General features: G+C 33.7%; 1 protein-coding gene across 2 annotated transcripts; it reads left to right on the top strand.

The window, feature by feature from the left end:
* Positions 1-20062: 20062 nt before the first annotated feature.
* Positions 20063-25841, top strand: LOC140803594 (3-oxoacyl-[acyl-carrier-protein] synthase II, chloroplastic-like). 2 transcript variants are annotated; one of them, XM_073159497.1, is made up of 13 exons: positions 20063-20377; positions 21927-22126; positions 22214-22417; positions 22743-22853; positions 22942-23037; positions 23207-23252; positions 23329-23408; positions 23849-23917; positions 24040-24124; positions 24749-24903; positions 25004-25084; positions 25382-25441; positions 25591-25841. In XM_073159497.1, exons 1-13 carry the CDS (start codon positions 20125-20127, stop codon positions 25705-25707), a joined length of 1557 nt encoding a protein of 518 aa, XP_073015598.1. In that variant the 5' UTR covers positions 20063-20124; the 3' UTR covers positions 25708-25841. The 2 variants fall into 2 exon arrangements, with proteins under 2 accessions (XP_073015598.1, XP_073015597.1); XM_073159496.1 differs by having other exon boundaries at positions 21924-22126; positions 25591-25840.
* Positions 25842-26707: the final 866 nt, after the last annotated feature.

The following is a 26707-nucleotide window of genomic DNA, read 5'->3' as shown; positions in this document are numbered from 1 at the left end:
TTTTGATTGCATTGTCGGCATCGACATGTTGACCAAGTACCGAGCTACAGTCGATTGTTTCCACAAGATAGTTCGATTCAGACCTGAGATGGCTAAGGAGTGGAAATTTTATGGTAAGGGTTCTCGAGCCAGAATTCCTTTGATATCTGCCATAAATATGACTCGATTATTGCAGAAGGGAGCGGATGGATTCCTGGTATATTCAGTTGACTTACTGAAAACGAGCCCAGCATTGGCGGATTTGCCAGTGGTGTGTGAGTTTGCTGATGTCTTTCCAGATGAGATTCCTGGATTGCCTCCGATTCGAGAGATAGACTTCAGCATAGAATTAATGCCAGGAACAGTTCCGATTTCAAGAGCTCCTTACAGGATGGCACCGATCGAGTTGAAGGAGTTGAAGGAACAGTTGGAGGATTTACTGGCCAAGGGATATATCAGACCGAGTGTATCTCCTTGGGGTGCTCCAGTACTGTTCGTGAGAAAGAAAGACGGGTCGATGAGACTCTGTATCGACTATAGGCAACTGAATAAGGCAACGGTAAAGAATAAATACCCATTGCCTCGTATTGATGATTTGTTTGATCAGTTGCAAGGTTCATCTGTGTATTCCAAGATCGACTTGAGATCTGGATACCATCAACTGAGAGTCAGGGACTCTGATATCTCAAAGACAGCATTCAGAACGAGGTATGGACATTATGAGTTTATTGTCATGCCTTTTGGTTTGACGAATGCACCAGCGGTATTTATGGGATTGATGAACCGCGTCTTTCAGAAATACTTGGATGATTTTGTGATCATATTCATTGATGATATATTGATTTATTCAAAGAATATGATTGAGCATGCTAATCATCTGAGGACTGTATTGAGAATTCTGAGAACTGAGAAACTGTATGCTAAATTGTCAAAATGCGAGTTTTGGCTGAAACAGGTTGTGTTTTTGGGTCACATTATATCGGGAGACGGTATATCAGTTGATCCTAGTAAGGTTGAGGCAGTGATTTCTTGGCCGAGACCTACATCTGTGCCGGAAATTCGCAGTTTTATGGGTTTGGCAGGGTATTACCGACGTTTTATCCAAGATTTTTCGAGTATTGCCAAGCCTATTACACAGTTAACTCAGAAGAATGCCCCGTTTAATTGGTCTGAGGAATGTGAGACCAGTTTTCTTGAGTTAAAGAAAAGATTAACCAGTGCGCCTGTGTTGACGATTCCTTCAGGTACTGGTGATTTTGTCGTTTATTGTGATGCATCTCACCGAGGATTGGGTTGTGTTTTAATGCAGCGAGGGCATGTGATTGCCTATGCCTCTAGACAATTGAAACCACATGAAACTCGTTACCCAATTCATGATCTTGAATTGGCAGCCATAGTCTTTGCATTGAAGATATGGCGACATTACCTGTACGGTGAGAAATTCGAAATATATTCTGATCATAAAAGCTTGAAATATCTGTTTTCACAATCTGAATTGAATATGAGACAGCGAAGATGGCTGGATTTATTGAAAGACTTCGATTGTGAAATCAAGTATTATCCAGGGAAGTCCAATGCAGCAGCAGATGCACTGAGTCGAAAGGTATGTGCACTATCCTTATCGACGATGGGTGTATCGAATTTGATTGAAGATTGCTGTCTGTCTGGATTAGTATTTGAGACAGATCGTCAGCCGCTGAGATTGTGTGCTGTTCGAGCTGAACCAGAGCTGCTTCTGAAAATTAAAGAAGCTCAGAAAGTTGATCAGAATGTACAGAAGTCGATTGCGATAGTTAGAACTGGACATCAATCGGAATATCAGATTCGTGACAATGTCTTGTATGTGAATAATCGTATTGTTGTGCCAAATGTTTCAGAATTGAGACAGCGAATATTGACAGAAGCGCACAACAGTCGTTTTAGCATTCATCCTGGTGGTAGGAAAATGTACAATGATTTAAAGACACAGTATTGGTGGAAACAAATGAAATCTGATGTGACTGAATTTGTAGCCAAGTGTCTGAATTGCCAACAGGTGAAGGCTGAAAGAAAGAAACCAGGAGGATTGTTACAGAGTTTGTCCATTCCTGAATGGAAATGGGATCACATTTCCATGGATTTTGTAACACAGTTGCCGAGATCCTCCCGGGGTTACGATGCAGTTTGGGTTGTGATTGATCGATTGACCAAATCTGCATGTTTTATTCCATACAAGATGACGTACCGATATGATCAGATGGCTGATATCTATGTCCGAGAAGTGATTAGATTGCATGGAGTGCCGAAGTCGATTGTTTCAGACCGTGATCCTCGGTTCACTTCGCACTTCTGGCAGAGTTTGCAGCAAGCTCTTGGTACGAAGTTACATTTGAGCACCGCATATCATCCACAGACCGATGGACAGTCAGAGCGAACTATCCAGACCCTGGAAGATATGCTGAGAGCGGTAGTGCTGGATTTTAGCACTAATTGGCAAGATGCATTGCCTCTTTGCGAGTTTTCGTACAACAATAGCTATCAGACTAGTATTGAGATGGCTCCATTCGAAGCGTTGTACGGAAAGAAATGCAGATCCCCACTTTACTGGGATGATATCTCTGAAGTTCCTGAGACTGGACCGGATATGATCAGAGATATGACTGAGAAAGTAAAGCTGATTCAGAGGAAAATGAAGGCAGCTCAGGACAGACAAGCCAAATATGCCAATCTCAGACGACGACCGTTGGTATTTGAAGTAGAAGACCGAGTATTCCTGAAGATTTCTCCTTTCAGAGGTGTTGTCAGATTCGGCAAGAAAGGGAAATTGTCTCCACGATACGTAGGTCCTTATGAAATTCTCGAGAAGGTAGGAGATCGTGCCTATCGACTAGCATTACCGCCTTCATTATCTGGGATACATGATGTTTTTCATGTATCAATGCTGCGGAAATATCTCCCTGATGATTCCCATGTTATTCAACCAGACGAGACTGAGCTGGATGAGACATTGAGTTATGTCGAGAAACCGATTCGGATTATCGATCGTAAAGAAAAACAGCTCAGAACAAAGATGATTCCTCTTGTGAAAGTTCAATGGACTCGTCATGGTATTGAAGAAGCCACTTGGGAGACTGAATCAGACATGAGACAGGAATTCCCAGAGTTATTCCACTGATGTGAATTTACTATTTCAGTTCTGATATGATTGCATAGGATATGATTGCTTGAGATTTCGAGGACGAAATCGTGTCTCAGAGGGGGAGAATTGTAAGGCCCAAGATGTCATCATTGATTTTAATTTTCGGATGGCATTTTAGTAATTATTGGAGTAAAATGGCATTTTCGTAATTATGGGAGGCAATGGCATTTTCGTAATTATTGGAGGAAAATGGCATTTTCGTAATTATGGAGACAATGGCATTTTCGTAAATTTTGAGAAAATTGGCAAAATTTGGGAGATTGCCACGTACGAAGGTTGCATGTGATATATATATAAAATTCAGATTTCTTTCCTCCACCTTCCCGAGACAGAAACCGAAATTCCCCTTAACAATTCTCAAGTTCTTCATTCACTAGAATTGTGGTTGTGCAAAATCCGTCCGTCTGATTTTGAATCCGACTTCGGTACCGAGTTCCTAGCGACGTAGGCTACAACGGGACGTAAGTTTTGCTACGTTTTGACATGTCTTGAAATTATGATATTGTCAGAATTGAATGGAACTCATATATGATGTGCTTGACATGTTAGACATCGTAGAATCGAAGTCAGATTAAGAAATAGACTGATTACGGAATTGTTATGATTTTCTGATAATAATCAGTTGATACCGGACAGATTTGGAGTATGGATTGAGTAGGGATTGTACTGGATATAGGTTATAGATTGTAACTATTATCTGGTGAATTGGTATAGACGGGGATATTGGAATGGTACCGTTATGCCGTTGATTTTGAATTAAATCAAGAATTATCAGATTGTTATTGATTCGAGTGGTATATTGACATAAGATTATTCATATTGTCATTACCAGACAGACTGTGAATTCAGGACTTCAACTAAGCGGGAAACCGAGACTGCAAGGAAAGGTATAAGTCAATGTGGTATTGGGAGATGGACTTGAGTCGGCTTGGACTTGGGTTTCCCTAAATCACATACTTTATTTATTGCATTGATATTTGCATTTATTTGATTAATATACTTGTTCTCTTGATATTTAGACAACAGGTATTAGTCGAACTGTCTTGTGACACACCGTGCCGGATAGTGGTGGTATCGCCACGGCACATTGCACGATGTCACAAGATAGGATGCTAGCGATAGAGCTACAGTCCATGACGGATAGGTCAGGACACTGGATGTATGGTTATATCGAGTAATGGAATTCATTACGGAATTCGATATAGGAACACCATATTTGGTTATATCGAGTAAAGGGGTTGGAATTCTTCTATTACGGAATTCGATATAGGAATACCGGGGCACTGGTTATATCGAGTAATAAATATTATGGTTCCCTCCTTTACGGAATTCGATATAGGAATACCACATCTGGAAACCGGGATCCCTAGACTAGGATTGAGTCTAGTCTTAAACGATGTAGCTACGAGTATTGTAGATTTTTGTTTATGTTTCGGAGTATGATACATATTCATGTTACCTGATTACATGCTTTATATTGTTTATATGATTGCATGTTTCATTGATTTATACTGGGGATTATATTCTCACCGGTATATCCGGCTGTTGTCTTGTCTGTATGTGTACTTGACAACAGGTGGGACAGGTTCAGGGTCGAGGAGATGAAGAGCTAGATCGTGATTAGAGTGGTGGCACCGGACTTGGACTAGAAGTAGGGTTAAACACTTGACTTTAGTTTAAACCCTAGTTTGAATAAATGTTTGTGATACAGGATTTGTATTTTATATATATACTGATATGTATATATGGTTTGATTTCACTACGTTCCGCATTTTAAAAAAAAAAAATTTAGACCCTGTTTTAATTGATTATTAGTCCCAATTATGATTAAGAACTTGATTAGCGTCCGGGTCCCCACAGATATGATATAAGTGTTATGTATCAGAAATAAATGAAAATACAAATAATCTATTATATACGTAATTTTAGAGATTTCAACGTATATGAAATGTATGTTACTAAAAAGAGCAATTAAAATTTATGGCAAAGTACACCGTTTTGTTTTTAATAATTAAAAAAAACATGAATTCGAATTCAACGTTAAAACACAAAAAATCTCAATCATCGAGCCATTATTATCAGAAAATTTTAATTTATGTCTTCTAAAAATAATAATAAAATAAAAATGTAGTTTCATTGTAATAATAGATAATTTGGATAGGATTTGAATCATTGCTAATCAGTGTGTGTGTGTGTGTGTGTGTGTGTGTGTGTGTGTGTGTATTATATATATATATATATATATATATATATATATATATATATATATATATATATATGATTTTGCTGAATTCAAGGCAGAGGGAGGGCTATTTCGAGAATGATCACTCGGCCATCCTCGATTTCTAAAATATAATTTTAAATAAATAAATCAAACTTTTTTTTGGGAAAAAATATATATATTTATTTCTCGTTATTCCCAAATGATTTGTTATGCATGCACATCGCGTCATGATGGCGATAACTAATAAAAAGCTAATAATGAGATTATTCGCAGCTTAAACTGCCTTAAAATAAGTTCTGATTGGTCCCTCGGTTTCATTATGTATGTTTTTAAGGACAATGAAAGGACATTAATCTTCATTCGTTGTTGGCTTGATTAATAGTTAATTATAGGATATGGATAAAGGACCAAAAACGGGTCTACTTATTTCAATAATGAATGGCATTTAAGTGTGAAGGCAATCGTGAAAACATTTATGCACATGCAGGTTGAAAAAGGATCTTTATTTTATGTCGAGGTAGATTTTAAAAAGTCGGGAAAGAAAGGGAAAAAATGATGCAAAACACATTATTTTTCTAGAATAGTGAAATAATTTGTAGACTAATATAAGCATTGATCAAATAAGGATTCAAATAGATGATCCTAGTTGGAATATCGATAAGAATGTCTGCTTTTGTGCTGAAATTTTGACTAATATTGATCTCGTGCGTCATCTTGATACATAAATATGAAAATAAAGAAGAAAATTGAACACCACATTTACGTGGAAACATAAAAACTTATTAGAGCAAATATCACGATCGGGATGAAAAAAATTTCTTTATAATATTTTATACACAGGGACGGATCCAGAATGATATGTTTGGGGGGGCCGGTCTACCTCAATTCATGAACGACAGAAAAAATTCCAAGAATTCTCGTCTTTCCTTCCGATGTGTCTCCGAACTCGCGTCCCACAATATTTCACTCTTCAGTCGACAATATAGCAGATGTTTTGCAAAAGGTTACGTTAGGTTATTATTTCAAATGGATTTCTTGATTGTGTTTGTAAGGTTTTCAAAAAACAGCATATAAGAAGAATGGACCACTGGATCATATGTGTATACCTCGAAAGTTTTTAACCATTAGACTAATTATAGATACTTTAAATTTTGGGTCAAATAATATATATACTAAATAATAAAATATATTTTATATAGTAACAATTTTTTTAAAAAAATCCAGTGGGGCCGTGGCCCCCTCTTGCCCTACACTAAATCCGTCCCTAGGTATACAACCACTCATTGCATTTATTAAGAGAATATATAATATCTTAATATAAGAGAACAAAATATCTCACGAATATTATAAAACAACAAACTCAAATAAGAATGTATTGAGATGAGAAAAGAGCTCGAGAAAACACGTATCGGTAGTCTCCTTCCATCATCATTTGTCAACAAAGCCACATATCTCAATTAATTTATTGTCTGTCATCAGCCATTCTTTTGCCAACATTTCTCTCACTTGAAAATTTGATTGAGAATCGAACATTACCTGCTGCTTATTTTCCGCCATGTCGTTTAAGAATCTACACCACTCAAACATATCAGTGTTCACAAGATTGGTCAGAACATTAGATATGTTATCATTTGTATGGGCTTCTGCATATCCACATTCCTTTCTTCTACTATTTTTTGTACAAAGTTAGATTGGCCCAATGAAAAAATATTCTTCGTCGGTCATTTCACATGTCGCATTTCTAGTATGGTGCGAAGAGCGCCATCAAACATTTTTATTTTGATGATACCGACCTCAGCGATTTTCAAGTTATGATCATTTTCCATGAATACTGATTGAATCGTTATCTTTGAAACATCATGTGTCATGTCGTTCAGGAATCCATTATACATGTGTCACATAATTTGTGTATGCTTTCTGCATTTTTTGATGCTTAATTCGCTGAATAATATTTCACCACCACCTGAAGTACTGGTCATATTTCTTGAAAACCTTTTTTCGATATCCGTACACTCTTTCTTGAAGTGTCATTTACCGTCACATTTAAAGCATTACATTTTTCTTCTTCTTACTTATCGACTTTGACATACCTCGCATTTGGCTCCCACTAAAGTCATAGTCCATAAATCTTCTTTTTATCATCGGGTAAACTGATGTCTGCTTCGAAGTTACCGACCTATATTTCATATTCTTACACCGACTTTCTTCTCCGAGAACTGCAGTTAAGACATCGTCGAATTTCAGAAAGCCGATAAGGATATTATTGATTAAGTTGATCGTATGAATCAAATATACTTTGAAGTAGAAGCTCCATATGTTCTTTTTCCTCATATTTATTTGTCAACAAAGCCACCTGCCTCGTTTTGTTTCTTGTCTGTCAGCAACCATTCTTTTGCCAACAACCAGAGGTAGTAAAGAAAATCTAATATTTTAAGTTGTACGTGCATCTCTGTTTCATTTGTTGTGTCAAGTAGACAAGCCACGAAAAATATGTCGAGGATTGTGAGTTGAAATATAATAATTTGCAAGTATTTGATATTGTTAGGAATGGATAATGGAATAGGTTTGAAGTGGATAAATTAAGGTTAAGTGGGAAGTCCACATAAACATATGGGGTCCTAAATCTTGGCTTCAAACTTTAGCAAGCATAAAAGTTACTCGACTAGTGGCGAAAACGACTCGATCTGGACTTTCAAATTTGCTTAACCATGCCGAAGTTCATGCATAAAGCGACTTAACCCTATCGTCCAACACAAAGAAAGCAAATTGATGTTGAATATAGGGATTGGCAATAAAAATCCAACAGGTGATTCTACAGTATCTCTATAACCTCATTGTGTTTATATATATATATATATATTTATATATATAACCTCTTGTGAGATGGTATCATAGATCAATTCGTTCGTGAGACAGATTTTCTATTTGAGTAACCAATGAAAAATTCATAATTTTTATGCAAAAAATATTATTTTTATTGTAAATATGAACATTGTTGACCCATCTCATGAATAAAGATCCGTGAGACTGTCTTACAAGAGACATACTCAAAAATAGTATAAACATTATTATGTTGGTTCGTTAAATTTTTTAATTTTTAGGTTTGTTTATTAAATTGACAAATTTTGATTTTGTTAATTAAACACCATTATTATGGGAATATAAACACGGTAAAAAATAACATCAATCTATTGAATAGATGAACTAACACAACTATCAAAATCCTTTTTAACATGTTTTATAATCCTTAATCATTTTGGTTTTTCTAAGTATAAGGTCAACAATAAAATATTCAAATTGTAAATTTTCGTAACTGTAGACCATACCATATTATTTCTCGTAAAAATACATAAAAATCACCACAATTCTTTCTATATGCATATATACAATAACCAAAAAATTAAATAAAATTATATAAAATTATATAATATCCATCTCAAATATACAGATCATTTTGTTTTCACTTAGCTAAGTGAAATTTATGATATCATTGGAAAAATGAATTTACGATCAAAATTCCTATGTTTTTATTCAAATCATTAAAAATTGTTTCAACATGTTCCCAGTAATTAATAAATAGAAATAATTTAATTAGAAAAAGAATAAAAATGCTACTAAATGTGAAAATTTATTATACGTTTTAGACAACTAAAAAATGAATTAAACATAACTTATATATTTCATAGAGAAAATTGAAATTTTAGTCCTGTAAGTTGGTATGTTTTCTGTTTTAGTCATGTAACTTGTCAAAGTTCGATTTCATACAATAAATTGGATTTATTTTTCGGTTTTGGTCATTTGTTTTTGGCCTAAATCATTAAATCTATCTAATACGATTTATTTTGACCTGATTAGTTTTTACGTAGCATACGTGACGAGAATTAAGTCCATGTTACTTAAATTAAAATCAATTTCATCAAAAAATAAATAAATAAATAAAGCAAAACGATCTCAATACTTCAAAATATAAAAGAAAAGTTTGTTATTTCCTATTATTTTGGTTCTTGTATATTTTTATAATATATGCTTAATTCTTGTCACATGAGCACATGTACAAGATTATCGGTATTAAATAAATAATATCTCATAGATTTATTAGTTTCGGGCGAAAAAATCAATTTTTTTTAAAATCATTCGATGAAACCAAACTTTTAACAAATCAAATGAATAAAACAAAAAATAAGTTAGTTTACATAACTAATTTTTTTATATTTGAAACGGAGAGAAATTAATAATACACCATATTGATCGAAGTCGTGAAATGGTTAAATAACACGATTTTATGATTGGGTAATCCATTTTTATTGCAGAATTATAAGGTGGGGTTCTATCAATCATCGTCCACTCTGTCCTCGCGACTGCTTGGGCTATTATTGCACCATTCAATTGCCAATCATTTCCACTTTCATTTTTATATTTAATTTCGACAATGACAATTCCACCATTAAGAACCAGATTTTTACATTAATAAATAATACTTCTGCTCACTTTGAATATAAAAATATTAATTTAACAGGATATTTACGAAATACAATTATTGGAAAGTGTATTTTTAATTTTTTTAAAGCAAATAAAATTGTTGGATCGATAATAGTTATCTCGGCTAAAAACACAATCGAATCGTAGAGTTTGAACTTCTATACGAGTTTAAGATATTTGGTTACATCAATATGTATAACTTTTGGTAAGTATCAAACGTCTGGTTCTATAATTCGTATTAGAGTCAAAGTCCCAAATTCAATTCACAGTTATTGCAAATATTACATTTGAGAGATATATAGTTGGGATGACATAATTATTCTTAATAAAAGTATGATCGAGCTATGATACAAAATTACTATACGATAAAAAGGTTTAAGTAGCATGATTAATTCGAGATCTTCCCTAGGTGCTTCCTCGCTTTTCGGATTAAGTGGAGTGTATTTCTTTTGAGATGAAATTTTATGCGAACGAACAAGCTTCACCCCATTCAAAGGTAACGGTTTCGTCGAGGGATATATCAATGTTACGCGGGAGAAAACACTTTGATCTTGATCGAAATGTAAAATATGACATTATCATTTGTTATGGTCGTTATAAAATATGTTTAGTGGTTTCCCCCAAGCATCATCCGTTACATTGCTACTCGATAAATCAGTACATTTATTAGATAATAATATTTTTAATGCTAACAATAATAATATTTTTTTGTATGAAATTAGATAACATAAAATACGAGAATTAACATTCAAGACCAAATTGCAGTTTTCCCATCAATTAATAATTCACTAAAATTATAAAAATTATTGGATACCTTATTAGCTTAAATTGAATGCCACCAATTTAGTTATACAACGTTAATAAATAAGATTTAGGCGACAAAAAAGGCTCTAATTTAACTACGGGTTGCCCATTATCTTTTTGACAAAAACTTGTGTGAGACGGTCTAATGGGTTTATTTTGTGAGACAAATCTTTTATTTAATATCGGTAGGATTGACTCGTCTCACATAAAGATTCGTGATACCGTCTCACGAGAGATCTACTCTGTTTTTTTTATTTTATTATTTCCATCATTTATTTAATTTTGGTACAGTCTGTCCCAATTCACAATCACACAACATTCATTCCCTACTTTTGTGAAAAATCCCGACGCAATTAAATGCATTTTATATGTGGATGAATACGAATACGAATATTCTTGCATTAAAATTTTCGTAGAGAATAATTAATATTTTGAATATTCTAATTGCTAATTAAAAATCAAACAATTTTTTTTTTAAGAATTTTTCTATAAAACGACTAAATAAATATTTTAGTATATATAATAAAATAAAATAATATAAGAGAGAGAGAACCAGAATTATGGAAAATGAAAGAACCAAAAAAGTAGGCGAGGATTCAAAGAGGACCTGAAGTGGTCCAAATTACCTAGGGCCATAAATTAATACACATGAGGCCCACGGTGAGAATTCCACACGTCCATTTACGAAGGTGGGGGTTGATAAAATAACCTGACGTGGATGAACGACAGCCTCAACACCAAGTAATTGCATTAAAGTTTGACTTGATTAGGCTTCACTAAAAGGTCTGTTTCTTGCATTGCCCATAGATATCGATCCGCATCCATCCATGATTCTTGTCAAGTGGTTCGGAAATCGTTCCACCGCCTAAATCGTATTCTTATTTATGTTCAATTTATTGTTTTTACTCGAGTTTGGAACAATGTCTCTCCTTTGCTGGAATGAAATCACGACGTATTCTTACTCGAGTAAAATTTGATGTCTCGTGCGTCATGCACGAGCTATACGAGAATAACTAGAACCAACTACATTTCTAAATTCCTCATGCATATACGTAATGTCAAAGAGAGTATGTTGGCTTTAAAATGGCTAAGAATTGCTTAATTTGCCGATTTTGCTAATCTGCTACGTACATGAGATACTATGAATTATAAGCCCAGTATTTAGTAGATTCGCGGTGAATGGAGACAATATTTATGATCCGTTTTTGAATGTTTTGTTGGGCCACGGCCCAAGTTCGTATATGAATACTGCTGTATTCAATGTTGAAAAAGAATAAAAGAAATTCCAATCCCGTTAAGTGGCGCCTAGTTGCCTGACGACATTCACATTTTTGAAATATATATGCCTTAAATATCAATTCATCTGAATGAATTAAAACATAATGACATACGACATAATATCCATTTTGAGAGAATAAAAAAAAGAAGAGCATTTGCATTCATTTTATACTATTTATTCTCAAACGGGAGTTTGTTTCATTTTATGGTTATGAAACTTGTGATTTGTAGTACTACTATCACAAGTTGGAAGTCGTACGTTGGGAGACATATCCTGTGAGCACAAAGACGAGACAAATCCGTCTTAAGAACAAAAAGTTTTATCTTGCATTGATTTCATTTCTGCTAACATATTTTTATTGACAAAAATTTGTGTGACGCGATCTCACGGGTCGTATTTTGTGAGACAGATATCTTATTTGAGTCATTCATAAAAGAATATTAATTTTTATGATAATAATATTACTTTTTATTTTGAATATCAGTAAGGTTGAACCGTCTCATAGATAAAGATTCGTGAAACCGTCTCACAAAAGACCTACTCATTTTGAAATGAGAGGAGCAACATATAATTTTGGGAGTGAGTCTCACAAAAAATAATCTGTAGACGGGTCAATCCTACCCATATTCTATGAGACGGGTCAATCCTACTCATATTCACAATAAAAAGTAACACTCTTAGCATAAAAAGTAATACTTTTTTATGAGTGACTCAAAGAAGAGATTCTTCTCACAAATACGACATGTGAGACCTATATCACACAAGTTTTTGTCTAATTTTGGAGAGCAAAACTTGAGTTTAATTTCTTTTTTTGTTTTGTAATTTGTATAATAAAATAAGAATTCACTATTTAATAATATAGCACCGAAATATTGATTTGATTTTCACAAATATTTTTTGAAACTTCTTGTTCAGATTTTCAAATCAACTCGAAGCCTTGCCAATAGAATTATTCTGATAACATTATTCGTATATATCCAATTTTTCATTCGTTTTAAAATATAAAATAAAATCGTTATCGACTACTTCAAATCGATTATGAGAGACAAAAGTACTACTATATTATATATTTTCGCACAATTTATTCTCTACTGTTTTTTTCCAAACCATGGCCGTGTATTTCACTCAATTATAACATGTTACATCAATTTTCAAATTTTAGAGTAAGATAATATTTTCTCAAAAGTTTGTTAAAATTGAGGTAATTAAAACAGTACTACCAAACATCGCCATCAAAAGGCTAAAGATACTTAGACCCGTTAGTTAATTAATACTACCAAACATCGCCATCAAAGTAACATTTAAAATAATCGTATTTATTTGTCAACAAAAATAACGCAGTTTAAAAATAACTAACGTCATCCAAAATCAACGTAACGTAAACGTGTAAAAATCATAATATCATCAACATATAAAAATATGTAACTCCTCTCAAAACACATGAATCAATATGCGGAAAAATAATGGTCATCGGGTCGTGTCACTGCACATCCCGCCTGCCTACTCAGTCTTCGGCACCTCCAGCCCCTGATCAAAATGCTCACCTGCATCACACACGCCTAGTGAGTCTAAAGACTCAACACACCTGTACCAGTAATAACAAGTACATATAAGTAGCACACAGCAGTGAAAAATAGCATAATCAACATACAATTCATGAGCTTAAAAACATGAACATAAGCGTGTCGTGTAATTCCTCTGGGGTCTTCTCCCGTAAACGGGCTCCCTCTGGGCCTTTTCTCTCACGAAATCTCCAATCATATCATCGTGCTTGTCACAACTAAATCACTTCCTTCAAAACGTGTCATCATACACTTAATAAAAATATGCATAAACGTAATTTTTTCCTTAAACCCAAGCATGCAACATATTTATCATAATTGCGTGAAAATCATATGATGCATAAACATTTAAAATATCATAAATTTATGCTCAGGGCGCTGACATGACCAAAATCTCACCAGGGTGCAAAATGACCATTTTACCCCTGAAAACTCAAAAATTACCATTGTACTCCTAGACCCCTAAAATTGACCCGAAACTTACCAAACTCCTTAAAATCCCAAAACATTTTTAAAAGTATTCCTAGACGTAAACCCGAACCAAATTCACGACTTAACCGATTCATATTAAAACTTGGACCGAGATCCCGATTTTTACCCGAATCGAACCGAAACTTATCCAAATCTTTCCCAACTTTTTATCAACTCTTAAAAACACTATAAGACTCTTAAACTTTCAGAAAATGCCAAAAGATTCGGCCTTACTCTATATGGCACCCTATCACCCTCTTCTTCTCCTAACTCACGCTCCTAGCCTACCCGATGGCACCAGACATGGCTCGGCCTCCCCTAGACCAACCTTGGACTTCCCTGGAACCCATGAACCCACGGCTGCCCACCCATGCAAGCCACAGCCCCACCCCAACCCCGAAAGCCAAACTCCCGAGACGCACAAAACGAGCATCACTTCCTCCCTCTCGAACACCAGCGCTTGGGACAGTTCCAGCACGCCATGAACCCTTCCAAGCTCTTTCTCAGACCCATCAGGACCTGGTCTAAGGCTCGGCTACGTCCCCGTGTTGCTGGAATGTCCTTGCACGCCGCTACTCCAAGAACCGAGTCACTCCCAAGGAAATAAACTCTCGATCCAACAGCCTACAGCCTCAGCCCCATTTCATAGTCCTCAAAACCACATCTAGACATCACGCTCAGTGCCTTCCCATTCCAGAACATCAGCCCCTTACACCTAAACCAGAAAACGTGAGTTGGATCAGGGACGTAGTCAGAAAATATTTTCATCATTGGCTGAATAAATCGATAAACAACGTTAAATAATATAAATCAAATATTTAAAAATTCATTCACGTGAAATTTCCTACCAACAGGATACTAGCAGCTTTCATCCTCTTGTTTTCATTTTGGGGGACGGTTGTGAAAGAAAAACCTAAGAAATAGGCTAAATATTGGGCTAAAAATAAAAAAATACAAGGCTAAAATTTTTAAAAAAAGAAAACTCAATCCATATTCTTAAGTAGACCCAAAAAAATAGACTGAGCTGTGGGGTGGCGCCGTCCCTGGTTGGATGCCAAACAAGCAAAGTTTTCATGTCAAATGTTTTCGAATAAGCAGGCATCACACATATCGAAACTTTTGCATACAAATACATATATTACCACCTACTATTGGCGTGCATGATGAGAGAAGGATCATACAAACGTGCCTTGATGATTAATCTAGGAAAAACGATCGAGGAACCACGGCCGAAGGGGAAAGTTTTTTGCTTGAAGTGGAAAATGGAGTCACCGACAACTTGCAGCAGCAATTCACTGAAAGGTAATTAGGTTTAGTGAGAGCTTAGAGAAATACTTAGGTACTAAATATAAGGTTTAAGATTAAATAAATGAGCCCTAAATGTTAATCAAAAGTTTTTTTTTTAAAAAAGTATTAACCCAATAAGCTTAAAAGTAGGCCCATTAAATCCCAACACACTCCCGAAAAATATTTTGGGTTGGAAAGTTCTTAAAAATAATGGTCCGAACCCTCAAAAAGTCCCCCGATTCGATATTTAAAAAATAAAATCATGCGAGTAAAAATACCCAATAAAATCTCATTTTTGAAAAATACCCTTAAAAACACCTTATATAAATTAATGAAATTAAAATAGTTTTCTGAAAATTCTCCGCTCTCCGTTTCTCGTTCGAGCGTGAAATGCAACTTAAAATCATTAATGCATGAATCTTTAAAATTTCATGAAATAAATTATATCATGCAATAATTATCCATAAAATGCATAAAAATAGTTGAAAACATAATTGTTGAAATAAACATGCATTTAATGCTTTAAAATAATTTAATAAAATACCAAAGAAATTTAATATCTTGCATGCACGTGGTTTACGTGGACCTTCAAATTTTCGAGATGTTACTAACTACTACTTTCATTGATTGTATAGGGTGGCCTTCTACAATATTTTATTTTGGCGTTATTATTGGTGGAGATTCTCTCAATACCTTCGTTTGAATTGTAACGTGAAGATAACTAAATTAATAAAGAAGAGTAGGTCTTTTGACGGTCTCACGAATCATTATCTGTGAGATGGGTCAACCCTACCGACATTCACAATAAAAAGTAATACTCTTAGCATAAAAAGTAATATTTTATCATGGATGACCTAAATAGAGATCCGTCTCACAAAATACGATATGTGACACCATCGCACAAGGTTTTGCCTTTCAAAATTTATGTTTACCCTTAATTATTGTTAAATAATAATAATAATAATAATAATAATAATAATAATAATAATAAGGCAAAAGCTTGTGTGAGACGGTCTCACGGGTCATATTGTGAGACGGATATATTTGGATCATCCATGAAAAAATATTACTTTATATGCTAAGAGTATTACTTTTTATTGTTAATATGGGTAGGGATGACCTGTTTCACAGATTAAGATCCGTGAGATGGTCTCACATGAGACCCACTCTAATAATAAATGGCCCAGGTCAAATAAAAACCGTCGCATATTTAAAACTAGCGACTGTTTTTTAAAAACTGTCGCTATATTTAGCGACGGTTGTTATTTGACCGTCGCGAAAAGTAGCGACAGGTTAAAGTCAACCGTCGCCGATTAAAAATTTGGCGACGGTTAAAAGAACACCGTCGTCATTTTCAAAAAAATTCCACCCCGGATATATTTCCCTCCATTTTAACCGTCGTCGATTTAAACTGTTGCGACGGTTTTTACTAAAACCGTCGCCATTTTCAAAAAAATTCAATCCCACCTATTTTTCCCTCTATTTTCTTCCACCACTCTCTATAAATACATACAAATTCTCTCCAATTTCTTCCACTTCACTTCACAACAATTAAAATTTTTTCTCACTTACACAATTTTACAACTTCACAACACTTAAAATTTTTATCACTTACACGATTTTACAATTTCACAACACTTAAAATTTTTATTTCTTACACGATTTTACCACTTTACGATATTTAAAATTTTTATCTTTTACACGATTGTACCAATTCATAACACAGATTTATTAAATTTTTTATATTTTACCGCACCAATTCATAACACAGATTTATTAAATTTTTTTTTAATTTACCTAACATATTAGCGACGGAACTCATATGAACCCCGTCGCTACGTAGCGACGGTTTGTGATATAAATTCCGTCGCACACTAGCGACGGTATTTAACATTACTTCTGTCGCAAAATAGCGACGGTTACGAACATGAATGCCGTCGCAAAATAGCGACGGTTTTGAACATAAATTCCGTCGCTAAATAATAATTAAGAGGAAGTTATATGATATACTACTTCATTATTCACTATAATCGATGAAGTAAAACACATTTATTACTTCGACACCGGTCCAATTCTGGACCGGTTTTTCTCCCAAAACCGGCCAAAAGACTTCGGTATTTTCAATACTACAACTTCGGGTATTATGCGAAGTAAAAGGTACATCTATTACTTCACGTCCATATACTTCGGCACTTAAGTACCCTATTACTTCAGATATTATCTGAAGTAAAAAGTGATTTTTGGCATAGTGATGTTATCATGTATGGCTGTCATTGAAAATTACTCATTGATGAGCTCTATATGTAACCGATTGACTTCTATGGTTATGATCATTTACATATTTTGCTATGTATAACAAAACGTTCAATCTTACCATTAATATATATAATATTAAAAAAATCAAAGAGTTTAGCCCCCTGAGATATTGCAAACTTAAGCAATCAATGAAGCAATCAATGGTTGTAAATATTAGGGTTTGCCTTTAAATGCTGATCGACCTAACAATCAGACCAAAGGGTTGGAGAGATGTGAATTGCATAATCACTTTTAACTTATATTGTAAGCGTTTGTCACTTTATAAAAAAGTTATAGTTGGTGATAACGGTGCAGTTCAAATATTTTAAAATATACAGCAGCCCAAACACCACGATTCAATCGCTCTACTAACAGACACATTTATTGCAAACCAACAATCTTGTTCCTAATAATTACACTCTTTGCGACATTGATTCTGATACCACTTATAGGACCGAGAGCCTGTCGTTTTACCAAACTCTATATCCGGTGATAACGGGGCAACTCAAATCTATACATTGTACAACAGCCTCAAGCCACACGATTCGGTCGTTCTCCTAGCAATGACGATTATTGTACTCTAATATATATTGTAACTATTTACAAAGCAAAATATTTGGTCGGGTAACTATCAAACTAATGTATATAAAAAAAAAAAAAAAAACTTGAGACGAAACACCCCGAAAACCACCTCCGTCGATGATATATATATATTGATCAGATGTATGTGATGCTTGAATTGTTGAATGTATCTATCTCTACATGCTTTTCCCGCCGTTAGGCATCACTTGGTTAGGCATCACTTGGCCACGCTCGTTGCCCCTACAGCCATATCATGAATTGACCCAAACCAACCATTTCATTAATCGCTGGATTATCTATCCTAACAATTCATTAGCATCCCCCTATTTTAAAGTCTTTAAATGTGATTTTCATTTTTTTTCCCTTTAATTATATTGGAAATAATAGTTTATTCTCATCATATAATATATATATATATATATATATATATATATATATATATATATATATATATATATATATGTGTGTGTGTGTGTGTGTGTGTGTGTGTGTGTGTCTATATATATATATATGTGTGTGTGTGTGTGTGTGTGTATCAGTGTATGTATGTAAGTATTTTTATGCTTTTCATCGTATCGGCGTGAATTAATTCCTAACCAAATCTTTCTAAAAATGGATTTATTTCCTATAGCTGCCAATGTTAATTTGCATCAAAACATATTAAACAATTTATTTTACTTTTAATTATAATTAATGGTATATGTTTGAATGAATCGAGTCGAGCATTAACCGGATGTGATTCGCCGGTGGCGGCCATTAGAGATACAGTAGGGGTACGGCAGCATCTCATTAACCGCGGGGGTTTTGTCAAGGAGCTTCCGGTTCGATTTCAGGTTGTTTTTTGGCTTAGGAAACTGCCTAGGATAATACTGCTCAAATAAATTATAATGTTAGTATTTATTTCTTCAAATTCTATATTTCTACAAAAAAAAAATTATATGTTTAACTTTTATTTGACTAAGATTTTTATAATTGATATTTTCAATTTTAAAATTTATTAGTAGCCCTACTGTAAATTAGATATATAAAGGTTAATTTATGGGGGGGGGGGGGGGGGGGGGGGGGGGGGGGAATAAAAGTCATATATATATATAAATTATTATTTGATCATATATATAAAAATTATTTGATCAATATTCGTTATTAAACTAGCCCTCCCTACCACCGCAGTTACCTATAAAAATCTCGCCAACCTAATGGGAGAGTGAATTTATTTACGGGTTATACAATTTGATTTTGCAATATCGTTAAAAATAAGAAAATTCCGATTTACATCACAAAATCCAACAAGTAGGAGTTCCTTCATTTTCTATTTTTGTATAAATACATTTTTAAAAACATTTTATTGAATTCTAGAGCTTACCACACATATAGTATATATATTTAAAAATATTGAGTTGTATCATTATGATCACTAGCTATAGTTTTTAGTAAACGACAAACGTTCGAACTTATAATAATAAGTATTTTTAAATATTCCACGATTTGAATTGATCAATAAATTTGGGAATTTTAATATGCAAAAACTTGTGTGAGATGGTCTCACATATCTCTTATTTGGGTCATCCATAAAAAAATATTACTTTTTTTTGCTAAGAATATTATTTTTTATTGTTAATATCGGTAGGGTTGACATGTCTCACATATAAAGATTCGTGAGACCGTCTCACAAGAGACCTACTCATTTTAATATGACATGTTTTTTTTTTTGAAGAGAAAAACGATTTGAAGCAATTTAATTTGAGGTTTTGTGATATGGCATGTTTTATTATCTATAAATACTGAATGACTTTTTTAATATAATTAAATTGTAATATGGTATAGCCAGTTCATTTAAACCTATTTATTTCACTAATTTAATATTTTATTGATATAATAGATCGGAAACAAATATTCATTAACTTCAAGTCAAGGTTTATAAATCCCACAGATGGAAAAATATACATGGGCGTAGGCAGATACGGATTTATCAAGTTCGTATGTTATGGAGGCATGCATGCCAGTTTCTTCTTCCATTTCCATGCTATATACGCCACCGATTGATTCTTCCTGTTTCTGCAAATGGGCCACGCGTTACAGGAGAAGGGACCTGTTCAGACGCTCGCTGCGGTGCTACGGCGTCTACAGTTTCATGAACTCTTTCTCACCCTTCGAACGCTGCGAAGCATCGCACTTCTCTGCTTCTTTCTTAGGTTATCGCAGGGGCAGGAAGCTGCTTCCCCATGCTGCCTATTCTGGTGATTTCTTGTATATTATTTTTCTCTAGGCGCCTTTCTGTGCGTGCTTCTCTACGTAGTTGAATCAGCTCTTACTGTTTCTAACGATGTGTTGATTAAATCTTTTGATGTGCTAACTTTTTTTAATAGTTTTTAATTACAATATAACCCGATTCTGGACTTTAATTAAGTTGGTCAATTAAATTATTAGGTTATCTTAAGAAGTTTTTTTTGTAATTCATTGTCCATCTTAAATGAATTTAGACATTAATACACATTTCTCTTTATTTCTTAAATTTTATGTCAAAAAAAATTAATTTTTTACATTTCCTTGTTCATCTAAGTTAGCAAATTAAATTAATATGTCTTTTTAAGGGTATTTTTGTGATTCATTGTCCATCTTTGATAAATTTGGACATTAATTCACAATCTTCTTTATTTTCTAAATTTTATGACAAAAAATTATTTATTTGCATTTGTTAGTCAATTTTTGTGATTCATTGTCCATCTTAGATATATTTGGACATTAATACACATTTTTCTTTTTTTTTTCCCTAAATTTTAAACTAATTTATGATATAATCTTTAAAAAAATTTAATTAATATAATCTTTATAATAAATATGAATTATATTGATAGTTCATTATCATTTGTTATATAATAATTTATTATCATTTGTTATATATTACAATTTTACATATAAATTTTTTTAACTGAGTATTACATTTATATATGTTTTTTATTATATATATTTATTTGAGTGGTATTATGTTAAAATTTTATTTTTCTTAAATTATCAATCACCAATATTAATTTATAAACGATTCATTCTGATATAAAATTAATTATCTATAATATGTATTCTTAAAAAAATATAGAAATAAAATCTGCAATATGTTAAAAATTAGCAAAAGCAAAAAGTGATATTTACCTTAATAGCAAGTTTAATGATTTTATTTTAACATTATTATGATAATTTAGTAAATTAAGAGAATTTTATTTGACGTTTGTCTATGTGTACTCTATTTAATTCAATTTTAGTTTTGATTTTGGTAAAATTCACTATTATGTTAATTTTATTTTTATTTTTTATTTTTTCATTTTGAATGATATTTGATTGAAAAATATTTTTGTTGATTTATCATTTAAGAGAGCTGTATTATGTCGCGGATTGAAAAATGTCATATAAATTAGTGAATATATATGATTTATTATCATGATGTACTTTTATGTATTGTGTTTCGATATATTTAGATGGATAAATACTTATAAACATGATGTTATTTAAACGACTATATATATATATATATATATATATATATATATATATATATATATATATATATATATATATATATATATATCAGTCTATTGAAATGAGTGCAATAATGGTGGAAGGGTTACAAGTTGTGTTTGCCCGTCTTTCTTGTGTATGAATAATACTTGTTTTTGAGCAAGGGGTGTGATAATATTTTTATGGGAAGTGGAATATCATTATATTAGAATGATCTTACTGCGTCATTATTCAGTGAATTATCAATTTACATAGTTTCTTTTTGAATTTTAGAAGTAATGGATGTAGCTGTACATCCATACGACAAAGTAGTAGAGAAGAAAAAACGTCCAACAAAGCAAAGGCGCGTGGTTGTAACTGGTCTGGGTGTTGAGACACCACTTGGCGATGATCCGGATGTCTTCTATGACAACCTTCTTGAAGGTGTCAGCGCCATTAGCGAAATAGAGTCTTTTGATTGTTCCCAGTTTCCAACAGTATGTTTTTCTTGAGGTTTCTCTTCAATATTGTTCAATGTTAGTTAGTGTTTGTGAGTTTGATTATCAGCGTGGTTTCAACTGCAGAGGATTGCTGGTGAGATCAAGTCATTCTCGGCAGAAGGATTCGTTCTTCCCAAATTTATTAAAAGAATGGATAAGTTCATGCTTTACACTCTTAAAGCAGGTAAGAAGGCTTTGGCTAATGGAGGAATTACTGAAGCTTCCATGGATGAATTAAATAAACGAAGAGGCGGCATCCTGGTTGGATCGGCAATGGGGGGGATGAAGGTATGACTGCATCAACTGGAGGAAGAGCTGTGGAGGAGCTAATGCACAAATATACACAAGCATTAGAGTTGGCTAGATTTACTCTTACTTTTATCAATCATTCTTCTATAAGAAAAAGTGAGAACGTCTTATTTTGGTGCTTCAGATCAAATTTGAGAGGATTTACCATGGGTTAAAGTTCCTTTACATAACCTCTAGGCTTAAAAAACGGGAGGACTGGAATCTTCTTTTCCTATATATAGTTTTGATCTTGGGATTTATACTAGCACATCCCGTTTCTAGATATGTTTGTACCTCCCTCTGAGCTGATTTATTATCTGGCCAGGTATTTCATGATGCACTTGAAGATTTACGAATCTCCTATAAGAAGATTTCTCCCTATGGCCTGCCTTTTACGACTACAAATATGGCTTCTGCAGTGCTCGCAATGGATCTGGTTAAGCAAATTCCATCTTTTGACAATAGAAACATCATTAATTTGTTTTGTTGAAAACTGTCAAAGCTTGATTAGCACTGTTTAACAGGGATGGATGGGGCCTAACTACTCAATTTCCACTGCTTGTGCAACAAGCAACTTCTGTATACTAAGTGCTGCGAATCACATCATCAAAGGTGAAGCTGTAAGTCTCCGGCCTTTATTTTTCTGAGCATCAGAATACGGATTCTAAATCCATTTTGGGTTTTTTTGCATATTTACTGAAGAATGAACTGTAAATATTAAATATCTAAAGATGTCAGACCATCCCATCGCAACAGTATTTCCTGATGATTCTGCATGAAATTTTGTAGGATATGATGCTCAGCGGTGGCTCGGATTCGATACTTATACCAATCGGTAATTGTCTGTCTTGATATATATGTGTGTTTCAAAAACTCGCGTATTCAGTTATCAAATCATAAACTTTGTGCAGGATTGGGAGGTTTTGTAGCTTGTAAAGCACTGTCACAAAGGAACACTGAACCTACCAGAGCCTCACGCCCCTGGGATCATGTAAAATGCTTTATGCTTATGTCTCTAACATTCGTGCAGGGATTTGATGAGATGAGAACTATCTCTCATTTTGTTCATTTCTTTACCCGAAAATGTTTCCTTGTAGGATTATTATTATTATTTTATCTATGGTCGTCTAAAGCACAAGATGAATCTTCTTGTATTTTTCTAAATATTACTGCTATAAATCGATTTATATACATACCCTTTGATGTTCCAATCATCAAACCTTAGTTTTAAAATGTAGTTTGATACATCAACTATAGTTTAATCTGTTCATGTCTCGACTCTTGCAGAATGTAGGACAATAATAATGCATAGAAACCACGAAATGATGAGTCTTATAAATGCTAGAGACTAAAATAGCATGCTAGTCACTGCTACTTATCCGTCGATCTCAAGTATCACTTCCCCCAACCCATGATTTTGATATTTGACAGAGTCGTGATGGATTTGTTATGGGAGAAGGGGCCGGTGTATTGCTTCTGGAAGAACTTGAGCATGCCAAGGTACACTGAAACTTGAGTTATTTCAGAGTTCATATTTTTACCATCTTCTCACCAGAAATTCGTGGTTTGGCTGTTATTTCAAAATATTGATGATATGTTCTCAATTCTTTGTGGATGAGCAGAACAGAGGTGCCACTATCTATGCCGAGTTTCTTGGTGGAAGCTTCACGTGTGATGCTCATCACATAACAAAGACCCGTCCAGATGGTATATTTCCAACTTTTTTAGCCTACAAGTTTACCTGCACATTAGTTGAAATTCTTCATGCATGAATATCGAAGTGAGTACATGGATAGATCAAAATCCAGGCTGGATATTGGATTAATTAATTTGGACTAGACGCTGTTGATAGACTTAATTTGGGATATAATACAACCATTGCATGTCGACGAAAAAAGTTTAACATTCCGTTTCACTGATATTTGCAACTCTTGTACATTGAACTGAATGATTGAATCGATGGTCGGTTTCTTTTTTGCATTTAATTACGCAGAAAGATAGTTTTCATGAATTTGGATAGTACAATTTATGCTTAACAGTGTAACAATAGATTTACTCACAATTGATTTTATGGCTGTGATGCTTTTGTTGTGATTCGGAAGAGCATGTAAGCCAGTTGTGGTGAAAGTCTCATTTTCCATCTTTAACTTCGAATAACAGATAGATCGACAAGAATGAAAATGTCATTGTTTTCTGCAACAAGACAGTTTTTATAGTCATGTTTGGGTTTGATGTTCCCTATTATGTTGATGTTCCATGTTAATTCTAATATGCATCCCTTCTTAGTTCTTGACTTTCATGAAAATGATTTCTGATATTTACCCCGAGCAGGAACTGGTATCACCCTGTGCATAGAGAAAGCTCTAGCTAACTCAGGTGTATCTAAGGAAGACGTGAATTATGTAAATGCAAATGCAGCATCCACTCCTGCTGGCGATATCAATGAGTATCAAGCACTAATGCGTTGTTTTGGGCGGAATAAAGAGGTTCCCGAAAAGCAAACAAAAATCTGTTTTTGCCATACTGAATGTTGTCGTTTGCTAAAAATTTTGTTACATGTGGCTTATTCAACTTGTTGTCGCGCAGCTTAAGATGAACTCTACGAAATCTATGATAGGACACCTTCTTGGGGCATCTGGTGCTGTGGAAGCTGTTGCTGCTGTGCAGGTACCTTGCTTGTTTAATTTGCCTCTTATTCCATTAGTATAGGCTTATTTGTAGTGTTCCTGCTGGAATGAGGTGATATGGTCTTGAAGAAAAATTTCAAGATTTTATGCATAATTTTTGAAAAATACAAGTTTCGTCGTCGCCCAGATTCCATGCCTCCTCGTATGAATTCATGGCATATGTTTTCACTGGAAGAAAGTTGATCCCTCTGTTCTTATTCATTGAGGGGGTGAAAAATGTTGGTTTGCCGATTGAATGCTGATCGTCCATTACTAAACCAAAACTGTCGTGTCGTAGGCAATTCGGACCGGTTGGGTGCACCCCAATCTCAATCTTGAAAATCCAGATGAGGGTGTGGTATGTATTCATATGCAATGAGTTGGTTTACCTTTTTATTCACATATTTACTGCAAAAATATAATGTTGAATCACACTGAATGAACCTTTGCTAGTTATAGTTAATTTGATTCAGACACATGATCTGTCGAAGATGACATTTAATGCAGGATCTCAATGTGCTAGTGGGACCAAAGAAAGAAAGACTGGACATCAAAGTTGCATTGTCAAATTCATTTGGTTTTGGTGGGCAGAACTCATCTATTTTATTTGTACCTTACCAATAGATCTTAATTTGGGGTTGAAAAGAATAATCATGCTAGAGAAAAATGTAAGTATGTAACTGTGTATCTGTCAAATTAATTCTACTACAATGTTTATTTTTAGTAAACAGATATGCATCAACGAAGAACCTAAGGGGTGTAAACAGGGCCGTACCTCTTGTGAGGCGAAAGAGACCATCGTCTCAGAGTCCAGTCTTCACATGGGCAAAAATAAAAAAATTGTCGGTCTCATGTTGTTGACGTCTGCACATAAATAGTATGTTCATTGGATATTTAAAAAAAAGATGGACTATTGACCCATTGAAAACATGATTAAATATGATGATTGTGTTCATTGAGGATTTAATAAAATTATGTAGAGCCCAAACAATAAAGCTACGTGGCTCATTAATTAAATTTTTAAAAATTTGTATGCATAAAATTATAATGCTTGTCCAATATATTTATTATTTTATCTTGTGTCAACTTATGTGTTAAACTTTTATACTTTATTTCTCGATTATTTGGCCTATTTTCTTGAATTTATGTAGTTCGACCCATTTCAAAAACAAAACAAAAAACAAAAAATGTGATACTTACCTATTTTACATATCTTTATTTTCTATTTTCTTGAATAAAATATTATATTTATTATTTAAAACAAATCATATATTTTTACAATATTGGTTCATTATATTTATCATTTTGTTATTTTGATAGTTTATATTGAAAATTTTCAATTTTAGCAACATATCTTACAATTTTTTGTCAATTTCAATCTTTTTCCAATATAATTGTTCATATGACACTGCTTTACGTTAAAGCCATGTTGTTGTTGTGGTGCACGAAGAAAAAAATCGCAAAGAGATAAATATATAACTCGTAATTATATTTACTTATATCTATTTCGGTTATTTTTAATTTGCAAAATGAGCTTTACGATTATTTATCATCACAAGATTTACTTTTCAACATATCGCCTCAGGCTCTGTTAATCACTGGTACGACTCTGGGTGTAAATACG

The sequence above is a fragment of the Primulina eburnea genome, chromosome 10 (assembly GCF_022965805.1).
Source record: "Primulina eburnea isolate SZY01 chromosome 10, ASM2296580v1, whole genome shotgun sequence".
NCBI classification, from domain to species: domain Eukaryota; kingdom Viridiplantae; phylum Streptophyta; class Magnoliopsida; order Lamiales; family Gesneriaceae; genus Primulina; species Primulina eburnea.
The sequence above is the reverse complement of the archived record's forward strand: the minus strand, read 5'-3'. Positions and strand labels throughout refer to the sequence as shown.